Raw genomic sequence first — 18,515 nt, forward strand, 5'->3', positions numbered from 1 at the left:
AAAAAAAAAGACCAAAACGATCCCAAAGAGCATTATTTATGTTACCATTTTGTATCAAAGTAGGGGTGTGTTTATTATTTGAGGAACATTAAATTCACCTTGGTGATTTACAAGCAATTGGGGACCCTCTCATCCCTTTTTTGCAAGGGCGCCCCTTTTTTGTAAGGACGCCCTTCAGTTTATAACTCCTCTTATTATTTTTGTCACTTTACGTATGGGTACTTTGTCTTGAATGTGTCCATGAACATTTTTGGCCATTACAAGTTTGGCATATCACCCTTGGTCGCATCCGTCTTTCGGTCTTTCTTCAGTAGCCTGAGAAAGAATTCTTTTTGGGTTCGAATGTAAACTAGAAGTGTGGAACCACCGGTCACAATCCTTCCTGGATTATGGGTTGGCTGTAATTACAATCTTGTTGTTGGATCACATGCTCTGATACCAATTGTTGCGTGCTGATCCGTCAATTAATATGCTTAATGATAAGAGTTGCCCCAGACATGCTGTAGTAAAAATTAAGGATTTAGAGGGAAAATCCTTACTTTTTGTCTAGCGACCCTATCATATTTGGTAAAAACATAATTTGAAAAATAAAAAATGAGGCCAAGTTGAAATGTACAGTAACCAATCCCCATCGTACAAGTAGTGTCGTGGCCACGCAAGCCCCACCGATCAAATGGTCAGGATTCTCTCATCTTTCATTAATCCGGTCATTGCACTAAGTGAAGGGCTCGTGTCTTAGTACAGTTATGTTGGGAATTGAATGCATTTCTTTATTTATTTGATTTTTGTTAATAAAAATTGTTGGGTGTTTCTATTTGTTTATGGAGAATGCTAAAAAAAGTCACTCTTACGCTCCTTCCTCGCAGACAGTTTTTGATTGGATTATCCTAAGCCGTTCATCCATTAATCTTCATCTAGGGTTTTACTGAGAAAAATCTAAACTGTTAATTTTTGTAGTCCTCTATCTTATGCATGAGATATTTGATTTGGGATGGACAAAGAACATATAATCCGCCTCATGATGATCTACAAGATCAACGGTCTTGATTTCACATACATTCCCCACTACCCCCATCAGGAGCCAAAGAAATATAGTTTACCATTGATCATAAAAGTGGCTTCTGCCGTTTTCCCTTTATCTACGCTTTGCCAATATTAGGTAGGAGATTTTATATGATGTGTGGCCAAGGTTTAAAATTTCGGTTTCGGTACCAGTTTCGGACCCTGAAATCTCCAAATTTTGATTGAAATTTCAAAATCTGGTACAAAACCCGAAACTAATATTTTATTCAATATTAAATTTCAGTGAAATATTAAAATAATATTTTAAAAAAAAAGATTTTTTGGGTCAAATTTCGGTCGAAATAAATGACCGTTTCGGTTTTTATCGATTTCGGTGTCGGTCTCCATTGAAATCCGAAATTTGGATTTCGGTCAAAATTTAAAACCGTGTGTGTGGCCCTATGAACCCATATTTTTCAAAAAGTACGGTACGACCCACATCATAAGATGATACAAACCGTCCGTTTGTTGGGACACAACGTAAATAGTATCTATAATGTGCAGTCCCTCTATAGATTGGAGAGTTAGGATCATCCTATGAAAATGATTTTACACTTGCAACCCCTCTATAGATCAGAGGGTTAAGATCAGCCTATGGAATGATTTTTAGGATCAACCTATGTAAATGATTTTTGGGGCACAACCTACTTACCTGTGGCACAACAAATGGATGGCTTAAATCTTCTTAGGATGTGACCCGTGCCGCACATTTTCAAAAATATGGGTTCATATGGCCACATCATATAAAATCTCCTCAGTTAGATGTTGTTCTTTAACAGTCACCGTTTAAAAGAAAAGCAAATAGAGTAATAGTAGGGTGCAAATAAGCCCTCTTTCCACCAACCTTCAAAAGCATTTGTGGGCTAATTCGAATTGCTTGTTGCCAGCTGTATCTGATTTTCTTTCCATAAACTAAGTTCTAAATGACTCAACTTAATGACAATGACTCCACTAATAACAATCATCACTGGTGTATCAGGAAGGGAAAGGACATTTAAGCCAACATTTCGAATGACCAAATTAGACTACGGATGTTAGAAATATTACTTAAAGCATGTAAACTATAGTTATGCATCTGATAATGAGCAATTTATCTCTTCTCGATGTAGATTTGATAAATTTACGATTATTAAAATGTGATATTTATTTAATAGGGAAAATTACATTTACACCCCCTCTAGTTACACATCCACTTCCACCCCTATAGTTTAAAACGTGACAAATACACTCCTGTAGTTTCAATTTGTTTAAGGTAGGCCCCCTCAGCTGAAGGTTCATCCATAGATTGAAGGGTTAGGATGATCCGATGGAGCTGATTTTTTGGGCACACCCTATCTATGTCAGGACCCATCAAATGAACGCTTTGGATCATCCAAACAATGTGGGCCCACATTATTTGGATGATTTTTTGGTAGTGTTTGGATTCGGGTATGGGTCCACATTATTTGGATGATCCAAAGCGTTCATTTGATGGGTCCTGACATAGATAGAGTGTACCCAAAAAATCAGCTCCATCGGATCATCCTAACCCTTCAATCTATGTATGAACCTTCAGCTGAGGGAGCAAACCTTAAACAAATTGAAACTACAGGGGTGTATTTGTCACGTTTTAAACTATAGGGGTGGAAGTGGATCTGTCAGAAACTAGAAGGGGTGTAAATGTAATTATCCCTATTTAATAAAAGTCTAAAAGAACTTAGACAATCTCTTAGTTTGCGGGCAACCATGCTCTTGATTCAAATTTTGAAATCAAGAATCAGAATACATTTTTTTTAGCCCTCCCGTTAATAGACGAGTTCGAAAAACTCACATTCGAGATTATTTTTTTTAGATTTTTCAAGCAGAACGAAGTTTGGCGTCAACAAAAAAAAATGATTCATCAAATCAATCAAATATTGGTCTATAAAATCCCAAGTCAATGAAAGAGAAGTTCTTTTTAATGTATTTACAAAAGACACGGTACATAACGAAAGACGCATATTTAATGAATTTACAAAAGACTGTAAATAAAGAAAGAAGATGCATATCAAATCCCTTGAACTCTTATAAGTGCCACTGCTTTTCTTTATCTAATAACATCCATTATTTTTTATGACTAGAGCGATTGTTTCATGAAAACTCATAGGCAATCTAAAAACTTGCAATGAAATGTAAACATGGGATGCTTAACTCTCATAGACTCGGCACATGATGGCGTCCTGCGCGCCGCCGTGTATCGGTGTCATAGACTTGAAGGTGTCAAGGCACTTGTTTGAAGGTAACCAGCCCTAAGTCTCGACATGCCACATGGTGGTTTTCGACTAGGGGTTGTCGTGGGCCTCGAGCCACACATCAGCACGCGGTTAGAGCCTGATTCCGAGCCCAACACCGTGATACTTGCAATAACTCACATTATCTTTTATTATTTATGTAAGCTTTCAAAGGTTGTTACTATCAAGGTTTAAAATTTCGGTTTCAGTACCTGTTTTGGACCCTAAAATTTTGAAATTACGGCCGAAATCTGGAACAAAACCCGAAACCAATATTTTATTCAATATTAAATTTCGGCCGAAATTACTGGTGAAATATTAAATTAATATTTTAAAAAAACAGATTTTTTAGGTCAAATTTTTGAAAAACCGAAATTTCGACCGAAAACCTGAAATTTCGGCCGAAATAAATGACCGTTTCGGTTTTGATCGATTTCGGTGTCGGTCTCTACCGAAATTTCGGATTTCGGTCTAAATTTAAAACCATGGTTACGACTTACAATTAGCAAAAAGCTTTTAGAAGCCAATAAAAAGGAAAAGACAAGGTGAGTTAGTGCAGTAATACACATAGCAGCATCAGTACCTTTTCCAAAAATTCTCAGCCAGAGTAAAACAAAGTGAATAGTGTGATTATCAGTATGAAAATATGAGAGTGCCGATGTGAGTGTCCAAAAGAAAATGGACCACCATCCGGAGTCCGGACCTCTTTGTTTTGGATTTTAACAATCGATTTGTAAGTCCAAAACTAACTGTGAGGAATAAAAACATATCAGATGGCAAATGCAGTAATTTTTACCATAATTTCAGATATTCAGGTAATTACACTCCGCTCCCAAATAAAAATCCGAAGCATAGAGAAAGAGAGCGACACTGGAGCAACTTCATGGTTCCAGCTCACCCATGACGTGGCGAATTCGGATTGGACGAGTGTACTATTTCTTTTCCCCAGCAGTCATACATGACCATCATCATGTTATTAGAGAAGCCCCATTTGAAGGGTTTCATGTTATTAGACCTTGAATTTGGTGATCTCTCTCTCTCTCTCATATAGATTGCCCTAGATTTTCATCAAGATCCCTCCCCTCTCTCTCGCCCTGCGATCCCTCTCGTTTATCTCCGATCATCTTCTCAAAAAATGGTAAGTTTTTCCCCTTTTGTTTTACGTTTTTTTTTCCTTCCTTTTTCATGTTGCTAGGGTTTGATTTTTTCTTTTCTTTTCATATCGTTCTTTTGTTTTTGTTTTTGTCGTCTGATCTTAATTGTTTTGCATGCCGTGATTGATTCCGCTCAAATCCGAGTGATTTCAAAGGATTTTGATCTGATTACTGCAGTTTCTCGTGTACAGTTCTGAATTTCTTTTTGTTCCAGCTCCGATTCTTGATTTTGTTTAGCTGATTGTCTGATTTTATTTCTCGAATCTATCGACTGATTTTCCCTTGGATTTTTGTTGCTTATTGGAATTTTTCCGGGATGTACTACATCTTCTTTCGAAAAGCCGTGTTTTTGGAGGATTTTTCAGTTTTGAATGGATTCTTGTGCTTGTCTTGTTCTGGAAATTGTTACACGTAGTCTGTTCTTATATTCGTTGTTACGGTTTTTAATTTTAGCTTTTGTTGGATTGATCTGTGTACTTTCTCAAGCGATCTGAGTATGGTTAACGGATCTGGTTTCTGGAACCTCCAGAACTAATTAAAAGCACAAATCTAATTATATTTATTGGACATGCATTCGCACGGACATTGTTAGTCCCACTCTGTTTTGTTATCATTTAAGCATAGTTTTAAATTTCGGCCGAAACGAAAGTCTCACGTAATAGGTTTTTTTACAGGATTTCGCTGAAATTTCAAGTTTTTTATTTTTTTTTACGAAATTTCCACTAATTTTTTTTTACATTTCGGTGGAAATTTAAAAAAAAAAAGATTATCTTTTTTTTTTTCAAGGTTTTACATGATTTTGAAATATTTCGGTTTCGGTGGTGGCCGAAATCGACATTTAAAACCTTGCATTTTAGTATTTTGTGATCTATCAGGCGTTATTGATACCTCTTGCTGGTAGTTTCTTTACCTATGGTGTCCATCTTTGCCTAGTCCTTGATATGCACGATTTTTATCAGTTCGAGCCAATTGTATGGTTATCTTCTATGACTAGAATTCATTTCCAACAGATCTTCGAGTATCTTTTGCTGCATGACTTTTACTAAGTTCATCCCATTTTATAGGCCAATGCAGCATCGGGAATGGCGGTCAATGATGACTGCAAGCTCAAATTCTTGGAACTGAAGGCTAAGAGAACCTATCGTTTCATTACCTACAAGATAGACGAGAAGCTGAAACAGGTCATCGTAGAAAAGCTTGGGGAGCCCGCACAGAGCTACGATGACTTTGTTGCAAGCCTTCCTGAGAATGAGTGTCGTTATGCCATCTACGACTTTGACTTTGTAACCGCAGAGAATTGCCAAAAAAGCAAAATTTTCTTCATTGCATGGTAGCTTTTCTCTCTCAGAAACATTTAAATAATTCTCAATGATTTTCCCGCACTTGAAATATTGTTCTTTGCTTTTCTTTGTGAAGGTCACCTGATGTAGCGAGGGTGAGAAGTAAGATGCTTTATGCAAGCTCAAAGGATAGATTCAAGAGGGAGCTGGATGGCATTCAGGTGGAGCTGCAAGCAACAGATCCAACCGAGATGAGTATGGATGTTATTGTAAGCCGTGCCAGTTGAGTACGTAACACAGTCCCTGCAATGGAGATTTCCTCCATATAATCTGTTTGCTTAAGTGAAGTGTCTATAGTTTCGTGAGACAGAATATTTGGATAGATATGATATTGGTGTGTTAATTGTGTTTACAATACAGTTGTTATATTGCTCTTTGCTTATTCTTGGCATTATCATGTGATTTCTTATTTGTGGAACCTATTAGACAAGTGTGTCTCCTTGTAGTACTGTGATGCCTAAAAGCTAATGTTAAGCAACAGTTGTGTGGGGGTAGTCAACACCAGTAGCTTATTTCTATAGCTTAACATCCATGTTCAACAACAAATTGCCGTCTTGATTCGGATTGCAGAAGGGTGAGGTTTTGAGGCCTTAGTTGGCGCTGATTGTGGCTTGTCCTGCTTTTGCACAGCTAACCAATCTCCTTGTCAATGTTAATTATTATTCTGCCATCCTTTAATTTAGGGTACATATTATTGGATGAATGCTTTCTCGAGGGTCATGGTAATTTGCAATTTTGGTTTTTTGATACTAGGTCATGCATTATGGGTTGCACACAAAGATTATTTGAAAGGTGATAACTGCTTTTCGGATGATGACTGCTTCTCCGCTTCTTCCTTTTTGTTTTCTTTTATATTTGGGAAGTGATATATTCAGGCACTTTTTTCCCCTGGGAAACCCCCCTTCTAGTGTATTTATGGGTTGCATACAAGATACATTAATTAAGACTGTGACACTAAAGACTCTAAAGTATGACTATTGGTATGGCGTAAGCGATGGAGCCACGCTGACTACAATGAAGAGGATGTAGACACAGAAAGAGCTTCAAGAGAGTTAGCAGATGAGGATGAGGATCTGAAATGAGAAGCATTCAGAATGTATAGGTTGGTCCATGAACATAGTCACTGAGGAGGGTATATACTTCACAAAAACATTGGAAGGTGTATAAAACGTAATAAAATGAAAATTTTGAAGTGAAATGCAAGAGAAATATCAATTTACGTTATATATTTGGAACCGGATACACGTGAGGAACATGGAAGGAACAAAAGTAAATGAATGGAAGCTAGATCGACATGGCTAATATGTATAAAGGCCCATCACTCATGACACTCTGTGAGGAATCAAAATAGGGAACTACTGAATAAAGATTGTGTCATCAGTAAAATGATGGTTTGCACCTGGAGGTGCCTAGCTTATGAGCAAGGGTTGTCTAAGACTCTAAGGATAATGTTGTTCTTCAAAATTGTATCGGTGATAGAACTCAACGTCAATGTGGTTACCATGACCATGAATATGACAATTGGCGATGGTGGCCTGAAATTTCCCCGAAGCGACCGAAATGTTTCCGTTTCCATCCCCACCGAAACAAATCACGATGAATTCCTTTCACGTCATTATTTCTGACCGAAATTCGACTGGAATTCTTGAAATTCAACCGAGAATTTGAGATTTGAATTCATTGACAATTGACCATGAATATGGCAATTGACGATGGTTCCCCGAAATTACCCTGAAACTACCGAAATGTTTCCGTTTCCATCCCCACTGAAACAAATCTCAATGAATTCCTTTCACGTCATTATTTCCAACCGAAACTCTTGAAATTCAACTAGAATTCTCGAAATTCAACCGAAAAGGCTGGAACGACAAAAAAAATGGAACGATGTTATGATTTGCATTTCATTTCATTCTATTAATGTAAAGAATTATATATGGTAGGCAACATCATTGAATTGTTCGGTAAAGTAATCGTATCTTATGCGTAGGATGTGAGATTGGCTGTAGACCGATAATACCTTGTAACTCTATGTGGTATTGACATAGAGTTTTTTTTTGAATAGCTGGCATTGACAGAGTCATGTGACAATGTATATCATTCGGTGTTCGATGTGATTAAGCCGTTGTGGATGGCTTTCTCGCTTTTGTGATGGTTTGTAAGTTTATGTTTGCATTTCCCATAGTTTCATCTTAAAATTTCATCATTTGCATATGTTTCTGTACGTTTCTGTGATTTTACAAGATTTCCACCGAAACTGAAATGTTTCCCTTTCTGTGCAGACCGAAACTGAAATTTAAAACATTGTAAAATAGGAGCCATGACACGTTACAGAGGCGAAAATCTAGAACCAAATCGAAGTTGATCGCGCCGAGCAACATGTTTCGGTGTAGGTTTTGGGTTAGAAACCACATTAGGGACCGCCATGGGATGCTGTTGATTTTGATAATGAGAATTCCCACGACATCAGCTTTGTCCATGTCCACGTCCCTATCCACGACTATGAGTGTTGTGCAAACCAGCTGAATGAAAGCTTCATAAGTATCTGGAGAAGAAGACTAAGAAATTGATGCCTTACGGAGTAGTAAGGCTCGCAGATAAGGACAGGAACTTGGATCGAATCAGCATTGAGGGGTTGAATATATATGATAGTCTTCACCAAGTGCATTAAATGTATAACGGACCTTGTCATGCTCACCAAGGAGCTGTTTGATCGCACCTAACTGATAAAAAAATTCTTTATCAACAATAAATATTCATGAGTTGACGAGGATCCTATCCAACTAAGTGGGTGAAGGAGTCTTCAATGGATTCCCACAGGTCACATGTGGATCTAATGTCCAGAACTTGAGCTAGAACTTTCAATGAAATCAAGAAGTGTAACCAAGCCATGACATACGGACACCCTATGATTTGGTCGACACTTTGAATTTATTGCTAACACACGTTTCGTGTCGTGTCCACACGTGTCGACACTCCTTTAGACACTTCTAAGTGAATTGCTAGAAGTGTCAGTAACTTTATATGTATGTACGTGTATGAGTGTGCCACTATTTCTATATTTTTGGGGGTTTCCATGTCAGATACCTTGTATCTATGTTGAAACTCGGCACACGAATCTGTGTCCCAGATCATGATTATATATACTTTCTATTTTAGACGTGTCCCTGTTTCTAAATTATGGAAGCTTGCCGTGTCCGATGCTCTGTGTCCGTGTCGACACTCGTGTCCGTGTCCAGAAATCATAGCCGACACCATTTTGAGCCATGCCTCATATTTTGGATTTTTCTTTCAATGATTGGTCTTCATTTCGTCTATAGTACTCTCCCTGCCTTTTACATGTTCCTCGGGTTTGAGGACTTGCCAGATTGCCCTGAGCACTGAGCACGGACATTAGGGAGGATTTGGTCTTTCCAAAGGAGATAGTGTTCATTGGTAAGTTTCATGGTCACAAGATTAGGTCAACCACAACCTATGGTCACAAGATGAGATAAGGTAGTGTTCGGGATTGGGTTTGATGATGATTTAGAAGCCACCAAAAAATTGTTTCTGTCTATGGCGATAAGAGATCTGAAAGAAAGAGGAGGCCTATACGGAACAGGAGGTGGGGAGAAATGATGAAGCATCAGGGGCCGAGGGTAGCAAACCCTAAGGAAGGGCCTTCCGGCCCTGGCAAATAGATGGTGAGCTCTTGTAAATTTTTAGCAGTTAATTTGGAAAAAAAAAAGAAAGGGAAAAGAAAAGGAGAGAAAAAAATAAAAGATAAGAAAAGGAAATAGGAGAAAAGATATAAGAGGGGAGAAAAGTGGTTTTAAAAGTCTGATAAAGGCAAGAAAAGAGTTAATAGTCGGGAAGTAGATTTCCCTGGGCTTGAGAGATCTATGTATCTTTCGCCCAGGGTGTAATCCTTCCTCAGTTTCTTTTTGTCTATAAATGGTTTAGTAGATTTCTTGAAGTTTTTTTGGCGGTTGCTAGTTGCAAGAGTGGAAAGCTTTATGGAGCTTGTTTAGTGTTGTGAGGATTTTCAAGGATAGAATGTCATGGTTATATAGCAAAGGGGATCAAATTTGCCTGTGGACAACAACTCCCACAAGTTTAGGCTTGAGAGACTATGTCTTTCGCTTAGACTGGTTATTATTCTGGACTCTTTTTTGCTTTGCTACGTGTTTTGGGATGTGGAAACTTACTCAGAGTTTCAATTAGAGCTCTTGATAAGTGAAAAGTGAATAGTATTAGTGGGCTTTACTTTGAAAGGAAGCTTGAAGGGTGTAGTAAGATTTTTTGGAGTCTGAAAAGAAGAGTAGGTAAAGGCTCTAAGAAGGGAAGAAGAGAAATGTTTATATTATGCCTTGTTTTACTGTATTCTTATCACTGGTCTTCGGTTATGCCCGTTCGAGCTATCTCTGATATTTTGTAAAGTAGGACGAGACTCTTGGTCCCTAATGCTATTCCAATATCAATGAAAATTGTCACTGTAAGAAAAAAAAGATGAGATAAGGTAGTGAATGGAATGCTCATATTTGAGGAGCAAGAGGAAAGAGATGTAAAACAATAGTGGATGAGAAAGTAGAGACCATGTAATAGGAAAGGATGTAAAACAATGGTGGGATGAGAAGATAGAGGATCGGAGGGGTTGATTTGCAATTTGGAGAGGAATTGGAATTAAGGGATGAAAGAGGGTGGGAATTTTGGTATTTATGGTTCCAATGTGTGGAAGGCTAGTTGTTCATGGCTATTTCATGGCTAAACGGTACACTTGTGTGGCCGGATTGTGATCTTTGTTGCCCCCATTGGTGACTTTTGGAGATGGTCATGTGGAGGGCTAGTTGTTGTACATAGTTGTTTCAGCATTGGTGCCTGGAAAATTTGATAGCAAATTAGGAACAAGCTTGAATTGGCTATCAACTGAGGCCCTGTTTGGATTATAGGAATTTTCTGGAAAAGTTTGTCCATCAACCCTCCCGTCTCTTGCTATCCATTCCCCAACCTCTACTTATTGATCGGATCGAATATTTGATGAGTAGGATCCAGTGGAATTCTTCTTCTTCTTTCTTTTTCTTTTTTTTTTCTTTTTTTGGGGGGGGGGGGGGTGGCTTTTTTTAATATACTATTATCATGGCTAAATCTGGAAAAATAATGTTGGTAGATTATCTTTTAAAAAAGAATGTTGTTGAATTACTCCTACAGGGGTTCTGTTTAGTGATTAGTGTTTTTTTTTTGAAACACTGGTTTGTATGGATTGAGTTACGGGCAGTCTCTCTGTGGCTGATCTAAACTTCTAAATAAGAAAAATAATGCTTGTAAAAAGAATTAATCTACCCACTAGGATAGCTTAATGGCTAATTGGCTAGGGCATAGGAGAGAGAGAGAGAGAGAGAGAGAGAGATGTTGGGGTTCCACGTGAAATCAAAGATCCCAAATCTGAAAGATAGAGATGTGGCGATGTGGCATTTAAAGGGGCTGGGCACGCTCCCCTTAATGGCTAGCTTTTGAGCGTGAGTTCTACCCGGGTGAGATGTTGGGGTTCCACGTGAAGCAAAGATACCACATTGGAAAGATAAACAGATGTGGCATTTAAAGGGGTTGGGCACCCTCCGTTAACGGCTAGCTTTTGAGAGTGGGTTCTACCCGAGTCCCAACAAGTGGTATCGGAGAGGGAGGGAGAGTGCAGATAGCCATCTTTCTTTCTTTTCTTTTTTTCCCCTGAACCACAGTTTACCCTCCAAAAACAAAGCAAAATAATACATGTATCTCACTTACGTCGAACTTATCAAGCAGTTATCCTTTCAGTTAGGGGTGGACATGGTTCCGGTTCGAACTGGGGAATCGAACCGAACTGGCACATTTGGTTCGGTTCGGAAAATCTGGAACCGGTTGAAATTCGGTTCGCTTCTGGTTTGGGATCCCGGAACCGAGAACCGACCCTAATTAGGCATCTGATAAAATCACCCTTCCCCCTTTTAATTCACCCATCTTTAACGTGTTCCTTTGCCTTTAAAATTTTAATTCACCCCCCTTTTACCGATTTGCTTCGACTTTAAGTTGTAAAAGGTTTAAAACCAACAAAAATCACAATCGTAAAATTAAAAAAAAAAAAAGAAACCCTAGCTTTCCACTCTCGCCACCTCCTTCTCTCTAACCCCGCCTCCTTCTCTCCAACCTCGCAACCTGCAACTTGCCTTCATCTTCTCTGATTTTACGTGAAAAACCAAGTATGCTCTGCTTTTATTCAAGGTCAATGGGTTTAATCTTATTCAAGTTCTTTTCTAGTTGCTTGCCCACATGAGAAATTGAGGGTTTTAAGATTTTCAATATGCATGGCTCTCTGTGAGGGGTTACATGGTTTTTCAGAGAAGAAAAGCTGAGTATGTCATGAGATTTTTGTGTTCTGTGAATTTCAAAGGCTATTTTCTCATTGGGTTTTTTCTTTTTTCTTCTTTTCTTGCATTTTTCATCATATGTAGTGCTTTTTTTCAAGGTTGGGTAAACCCAGAGCCGAACCAAATCGAACCGATTATATATGGTTCTAGTTGGGTTCGTTCCAAACATATATGGTTCGGTTCTTGTTCCAATTTTAGGGAACCGATTATATATGGTTCGGTTCTAGGTATGCCCCAAAACCGAACCGAACCACGTCCACCCCTACTTTCAGTACCCTTGCTATTCTTTTACGCATTTGTTTTTGTCTATTTTTTTTTTTTTTTGGGGAAATGATTTCAGCACAACTATGTTTTGATACAGCTCTTTAAGGGCGCTGATATCTCCCCCCCTGACGGCTGGCTAATGTTAAACGTTAGGATATGTCACTTTCCCACCATTTGACCGGTCTCTCTCCACACACACACTCTCTCTCTCTCCACACACACACACAACAGGAACAGTTGGTGGGCCCAACAGAAACCGTTGGTGGAATGGTGGGCCCATCTTTACACAATGTAGACCCCACCCATACCACTGTAGGATAATCCAAACCGTCCATTTGATGAGCCATAAACATAAATAGGTTGCGTCCCAAAATATCATTTCCATTGGCAGATCCTAGCCCTCTGATCTAAATAGAAACTACATCTTATACAACCTCTATAGATTGTAGGGTTGTGATATTCCTATGGAAATGATTTTTGGGGCACAACCTATTTATATTGTGGCCCATCAAATGAATGGTTTGGATCATTCTATCGAGTTGGTCATAAAGTAACATTAAGGCCCGTCCACAACATAGGACGATCCAAGCCGTCCATGGTTTGGATAATCCTATGGAGTTGGTAACATTAAGGCCCAATCATAGGCCCTGCTGATTTTTTTTCAAATTGAAGCGTACCGTCCAGAACATAGGATGATCCAAGCCGTCCATGGTTTGGATCCTCCTATGGTGTGGTTCGTACAGTAACATTAAGGCCCAATTTAGGCCCCACCCATATTTTTGAAAATGAAGTGTACCGTCCAGACCATAGGATGATCCGAGCCATCCATTTGATGGGCCATAACGTAACTGAGTTGTGCCCCCAAAAGGGTTGGCCCATCAAATGAATGGTTTGGATCATCCTGTGGTCGTACAATAACATTAAGGCCCATCCACAACATAGGATGATCCAAGCCGTCAATGGTTTGGATAATCCTATGGAGTTGGTCGTACACTAACATTAAGGCCCAATCGTAGGCCCCACCGATATTTTTCAAATTGAAGCGTACCGTCCACAACATAGGATGATCCGAGCCGTCCATGGTTTGGATCATCCTATGGTGTGGTTCGTACCAATTTAGGCCCCACCCATATTTTTGAAAATAAAGTGTACCGTTCAGACCATAGGATGATCTGAGCCGTCCATTTGATGGGCCACAATGTAAATAGGTTTTTCCCCAAAAATCATTTCCGTAGGATGATCACAACCCTACAATCTATAGAGGTTGCATAGGATGTAGTTTCTATTTAGATCGGAGGGCTAGGATCCGCCTATGGAAAAATATTTTGGGACACAACCTATTTACGTTTATGGCCCATCAAATGGACGGTTTTGATTATCCTATGGTGTGGTATGGGTGGGGCCTACGTTGTTCAAAGATGGGCCCACCATTCCACCAATGGTTTCTGTTGGGCCCACCAACTGTTCCTGTTGTGTGTGTGGAGAGAGAGAGACCGGTCAAATGGTGGGAATACGTTAGCCAGCCGTCAAGGGGGTGGAAAATAGCCTACAAAGGGGGGGGGCGGGGGGGAATATCAGCGCCCCTCTTTAAATATAAAAGACAAGAAAGACAAGAGCCTTGGAGTAGACCTAGTGTGTATGTTCCTCCACCAAAAACTAACCTCAAAAGGGTTTATCCGTTGGAAGTTTCAGAGTTCTCATATCCTCATTTCCTCCATACACATGCTTCTTTCTTCCCTTTTAATATCTTCAATTGCATACTTCTTTCTGATAATCGGTCGAAATTTCGATTTTGCCCAAAATTTAAACCAAAAAAACCTTTGTTTATTATTATTTTAATAGTTTACCGAAATTTCGAAATTTCAGGGTTCGAAACCGGTACCGAAACCGAAATTTTAAATCATGTGCCAAACACGCCCTTCATTCCTTTTGTACCTTGAATTTCTCTTTCCAAACTTCTTTTTTTCCATCCAAACAGTCCCTCAAGAGGAAAAGCTAAACCGTTGTTTTTCAACCTTTTTTGTAATTCCTTATCTATGCATGGGATATGTCCGTTCTGGATGGATCCAATACCAACGATCAACGGTCTCGAATTCACATGAATGTTTCCCGTGTTACCCAAAACTTCACTTCAGGGAAGATCATATTTTCCACACACCCCACTGACGGATAAATCCCCCCCTTAACGTTGTTCGTTAAGTTTTAAAGGCAAAGAAAAACGTTAAAGGGGGTGATTTTATCCGTTCAGGGGTGCATGATCGCTCTCTTACATTATCTCTTCCGCAATTAAAACTCCACTTTCAAGCTCTGTAACTCCCTTTCCTCAACCACCCCTCAATGAATCCTCCCCTTCTCAATCCCAATGAGGCTAATCCGCTCCCCTCGCACTCTCCCAAGCCCTAATCTCTCCACAAAATCCCTCAAAACCCTCCGAAATTTCTCCAAAACCCCCTCTCCCGAATCCAACGAACGCGACGAAGGATTCATCACAATTCTCCGAGAAATCGTCCGCGGAAATCAAAACTGGAAAATTTCCTTCGAAAACGCCTTCATTCAGCAGCGATTAAAGCCTCACCACGTCGATAAAGTTCTCATCCAAACCCTAGATGATCCGAGGTTAGCCCTAAGATTCTTCAATTTTTTAGGTCTTCACAAAAATTTCAATCATTCAACATTTTCTTTCTCCATTTTAGTTCATTCTTTGGTTCAATCTAATCTCTACTGGCCTGCAACTTCTCTCCTCCAAACCCTCCTCTTTCGCCCCGTAAACCCTAACGATGTTTTCGAATGCTTTGTGAATTCTTATTATGAATGCCGGTTTAAGTCTACTCTAGGGTTTGATTTTTTGATCCAAGCGTATGTTGAGAATAGAAGAGTTTTAGATGCTGTTAAGATTGTTAAGCTTATGATGCGGCGGAGAATGTTGCCGGAGGTTAGGACTTTGAGTAATGTTTTGAATGGATTGGTGAAAATTCGGCGGTTTGATATTGCATTGTATGTGTTTGATGAAATGACTCAGTCAGGGGTCTGTCCTGATGTTTTTGTTTACACGACGATGGTTCGTTGTTTATGTGAATTGAGAGATTTTGTTAGGGCTAAGGACATGGTTGGCCAGATGGAGAGGACTGGGTGTAATTCGAGTGTCGTTACTTATAATGTGTTGATCAATGGTTTGTGCAAGAATAGGAGAGTTTCAGAGGCCATAAAGTTTAAGAATTCATTAGGGGGAAAGGGGTTGAATGCCGATGTGGTTACCTACTGTATACTGATACTTGGTATGTGCAAGGAGGGAGATTTAGAAATGGGTATAAAATTGTCGGATGAAATGATTGAATTGGGGCTTTTTCCGAGCGAAGCCGCTTGTTCTTGCCTGGTTGAGGCGCTTAGGAGGAAAGGAAAGGTTGTGGACGCTTTCACTGTGGTTAATAGATTGGGAAAGCTTGGGGTAATACCCAATTTGTTTGCTTACAATGCATTGATCAATTCTCTATGTAAGGTTGGGAAGTTAGATGAAGCGGAGTTGCTTTTTGCGAAGATGGGGACGTGTTTATTGCCCAATGATGTTACTTATTCGATTTTGATTGACACATACTGCAAAAAGGGGAGGCTGAAAGATGCACGTCTTTTGCTTGATAAAATGGCGGAGGTGGGAGTAACGGCTACTGTTTACCCATTCAATTCTTTGATAAATGAGTATTGCCAGTGCGGGGAATTGATTAAGGCAGAGGGACTCTTTCATGATATGATCAATAAGGGCTTGGTGCCTACTGTAGTAACTTATTCTTCGATGATAAATGGGTATTGCAGGGAAGGGAACTTGAGCAAAGCGTTTGAGATCCATTATGAGATGTCAGAGAGAGGTGTCATGCCGAACACTTACACATTTACTACGCTCATCAGTGGTCTTTGCCGTGTGAATATGATGGTTGAAGCGGGTAAACTGTTTAATCAAATGGTGGAGAGCAAAGTGGTGCCAAATGAAGTGACTTATAATGTTATGATTGATGGGCATTGTAGGGGAGGAAACACTGTAAGAGGATTTGAACTGTTTGATGAAATGATAGAAAATGGTCTTGTACCAGATACATATACTTATAGGTCCTTGATAAGCGGACTATGTATGACCGGCAGAGTGTCAGAAGCCAAAGAATTTGTGGATGACCTCCACAAAGAGCATCATAGTCTGAATGAGATGTGTTTAAGTGCACTTCTACACGGGTACTGTAAAGAAGGAAGGCTAAGCGATGCCTATGGTGCTTGTAAAGAGATGGTGGAAAGAGGTGTTCAAATGGATCTTGTTTGTTATGGTGTGCTTATTCATGGAGTTCTGAAATATCACGATGATGTGAGATTATTTGAGATGTTGAAGGAGATGGCTCATAGAGGTTTGAACCCCGACATGGTGATTTATACAAATATTATTGATAGATACTGTAAACTGGGAAACCTTGCAGAGGCCTTTGGTTTTTGGAATAAGATGGTCAGGGAAGGTCAATTCCCAAATGTTGTAACATACACAGTACTAATAAATGGCTTGTGTAAGGCTGGCTTTCTGGATAGAGCAGAGATGCTATGTAAGGAAATGCTAGTTCAAAAATCCCTTCCTAATCAAATGACTTTTGGTTGTTTTCTTGACCATTTTGCCAAGGAAGGAAATGTAGAGAAGGCTGTGGAACTGCATAAAGGGATGCTTAGAGGGTTTTTAGCAAACACTGTGACTTATAATATATTGATTAGTGGTTTCTGCAAATTGGGTAGGACTGGGGATGCGACAGAGCTCCTGGTTGACATGGTCAATGATGGTACGTACCCTGATTGCATAAGTTATTCATCGCTTATTTATGAGTACTGTAGAAAGGGTGACTTAGGAGAGGCTTTTAAGCTGTGGAATGAGATGCTAAATAAGGGGGTGAAGCCTGATACACTAGCATATAATCTTCTGATATATGGGTGCTGCATTAATGGAGAACTTGTGAAGGCTTTTGGGTTGCATGATGATATGATGATAAGGGGTGTGAAACCAAATTGGGTTACGTATAATACCCTCCTACATGGAACTTGTTCAATGGGTAGTACAAAAGGACTTGTCTCATTCACAGGACAGCAATCATGAAAATCATGCTTACACTTTAACTATAATACCCTTCTACATGGACTTGTCTCAATGGGTAGTGCTACTCATCTGAAGCCAGACAAGAAATTCTGCATGATGCTCTGGCTACCTTCATGGCCATTTGAGAGGCAATTCTCTAAGGTATTTTTTTCCTGATTGACTGCAACAAAATTTTGTAAAAAGGAAGAGAAGAGAAGTACAAAGAGAGTACCTAAAGACTGAAAAAGGCCCATGGCAAGTCCGGAGGTAGCCAATAATTAGACAAGATGCCCCTTGAATTGTTGTATTTGTAGAAGCTTGATAAAAAATCTGTGCTAGAGGGGGATCCTCATAGGTATTAGATTGGTCGCAATTGTAATTATGTATTGTAGGGATTGGGCGTCTAGCTCAACGTTAAAGGCTTTTGCCCTCCACCTTGAGGTCGGAGCTTCGATCCCAGATTACTGGCCAAAAAAGAAAATGTATTGTATCATATTCTTTATCCATACTTAAATTCATGAATGAACATCTTGAAAGAACTGTTTTCTGATAGACATGTCTGTAGTTATGTTTCATTATTGAACTTGTAGTTTGTTATTCACCATACAAAAGATTTGAGTTCAGTTCAGGTTTTGAAAGATTTGTGCAACATCTCTCTCTTGGGCAAGTGGTCGTGGTTTGGTGAGGAAAAGGAGACCTTATGGCATGCTATTATCTGTAGAAAATAGAGGAGTGGGCGTGGGGATTGGGAGTGCAAGATCTGCCTTCAGGAAGAGCATCGGGCTCATGGAAGTCAATCTGTGCTGCGAGACCGTTCTTGAGCCATTGGTAAGATTGCACGCGCGTGTGGGTGCTGGTGTGTTGGGGGGCGCCCGCGGGGGGGGGGGGGGGGGGGGGGGGGGGGGGAGGAGGGGGGTTGGTGTTAGTTTTGCTGGCTTTGTACAGAGCGAGAGTTTCTGACTATATGTACAGAAATA

At 39.7% G+C, this 18,515-nt stretch overlaps 2 protein-coding genes across 2 annotated transcripts; both read left to right on the plus strand.

The window, feature by feature from the left end:
- The first annotated feature begins 4,280 nt into the window (after window positions 1–4,280).
- Window positions 4,281–6,225, plus strand: LOC143850833 (actin-depolymerizing factor 1). The gene is made up of 3 exons (XM_077360095.1): window positions 4,281–4,449; window positions 5,530–5,795; window positions 5,882–6,225. Exons 1-3 carry the CDS (start codon window positions 4,447–4,449, stop codon window positions 6,030–6,032), a joined length of 420 nt encoding a protein of 139 aa, XP_077216210.1. The 5' UTR covers window positions 4,281–4,446; the 3' UTR covers window positions 6,033–6,225.
- Window positions 6,226–14,634: 8,409 nt separating this feature from the next.
- Window positions 14,635–18,090, plus strand: LOC143850829 (Pentatricopeptide repeat (PPR) superfamily protein). Its single transcript, XM_077360091.1, has one exon. It carries the CDS (start codon window positions 14,809–14,811, stop codon window positions 17,557–17,559), a length of 2,751 nt encoding a protein of 916 aa, XP_077216206.1. The 5' UTR covers window positions 14,635–14,808; the 3' UTR covers window positions 17,560–18,090.
- Window positions 18,091–18,515: the final 425 nt, after the last annotated feature.

The sequence above is a fragment of the Tasmannia lanceolata genome, unplaced genomic scaffold, assembly GCF_043159265.1.
Source record: "Tasmannia lanceolata isolate RefF3 unplaced genomic scaffold, GAP_Taslan_0.1 ptg000018l, whole genome shotgun sequence".
Classification (NCBI taxonomy): Eukaryota; Viridiplantae; Streptophyta; class Magnoliopsida; order Canellales; family Winteraceae; genus Tasmannia; species Tasmannia lanceolata.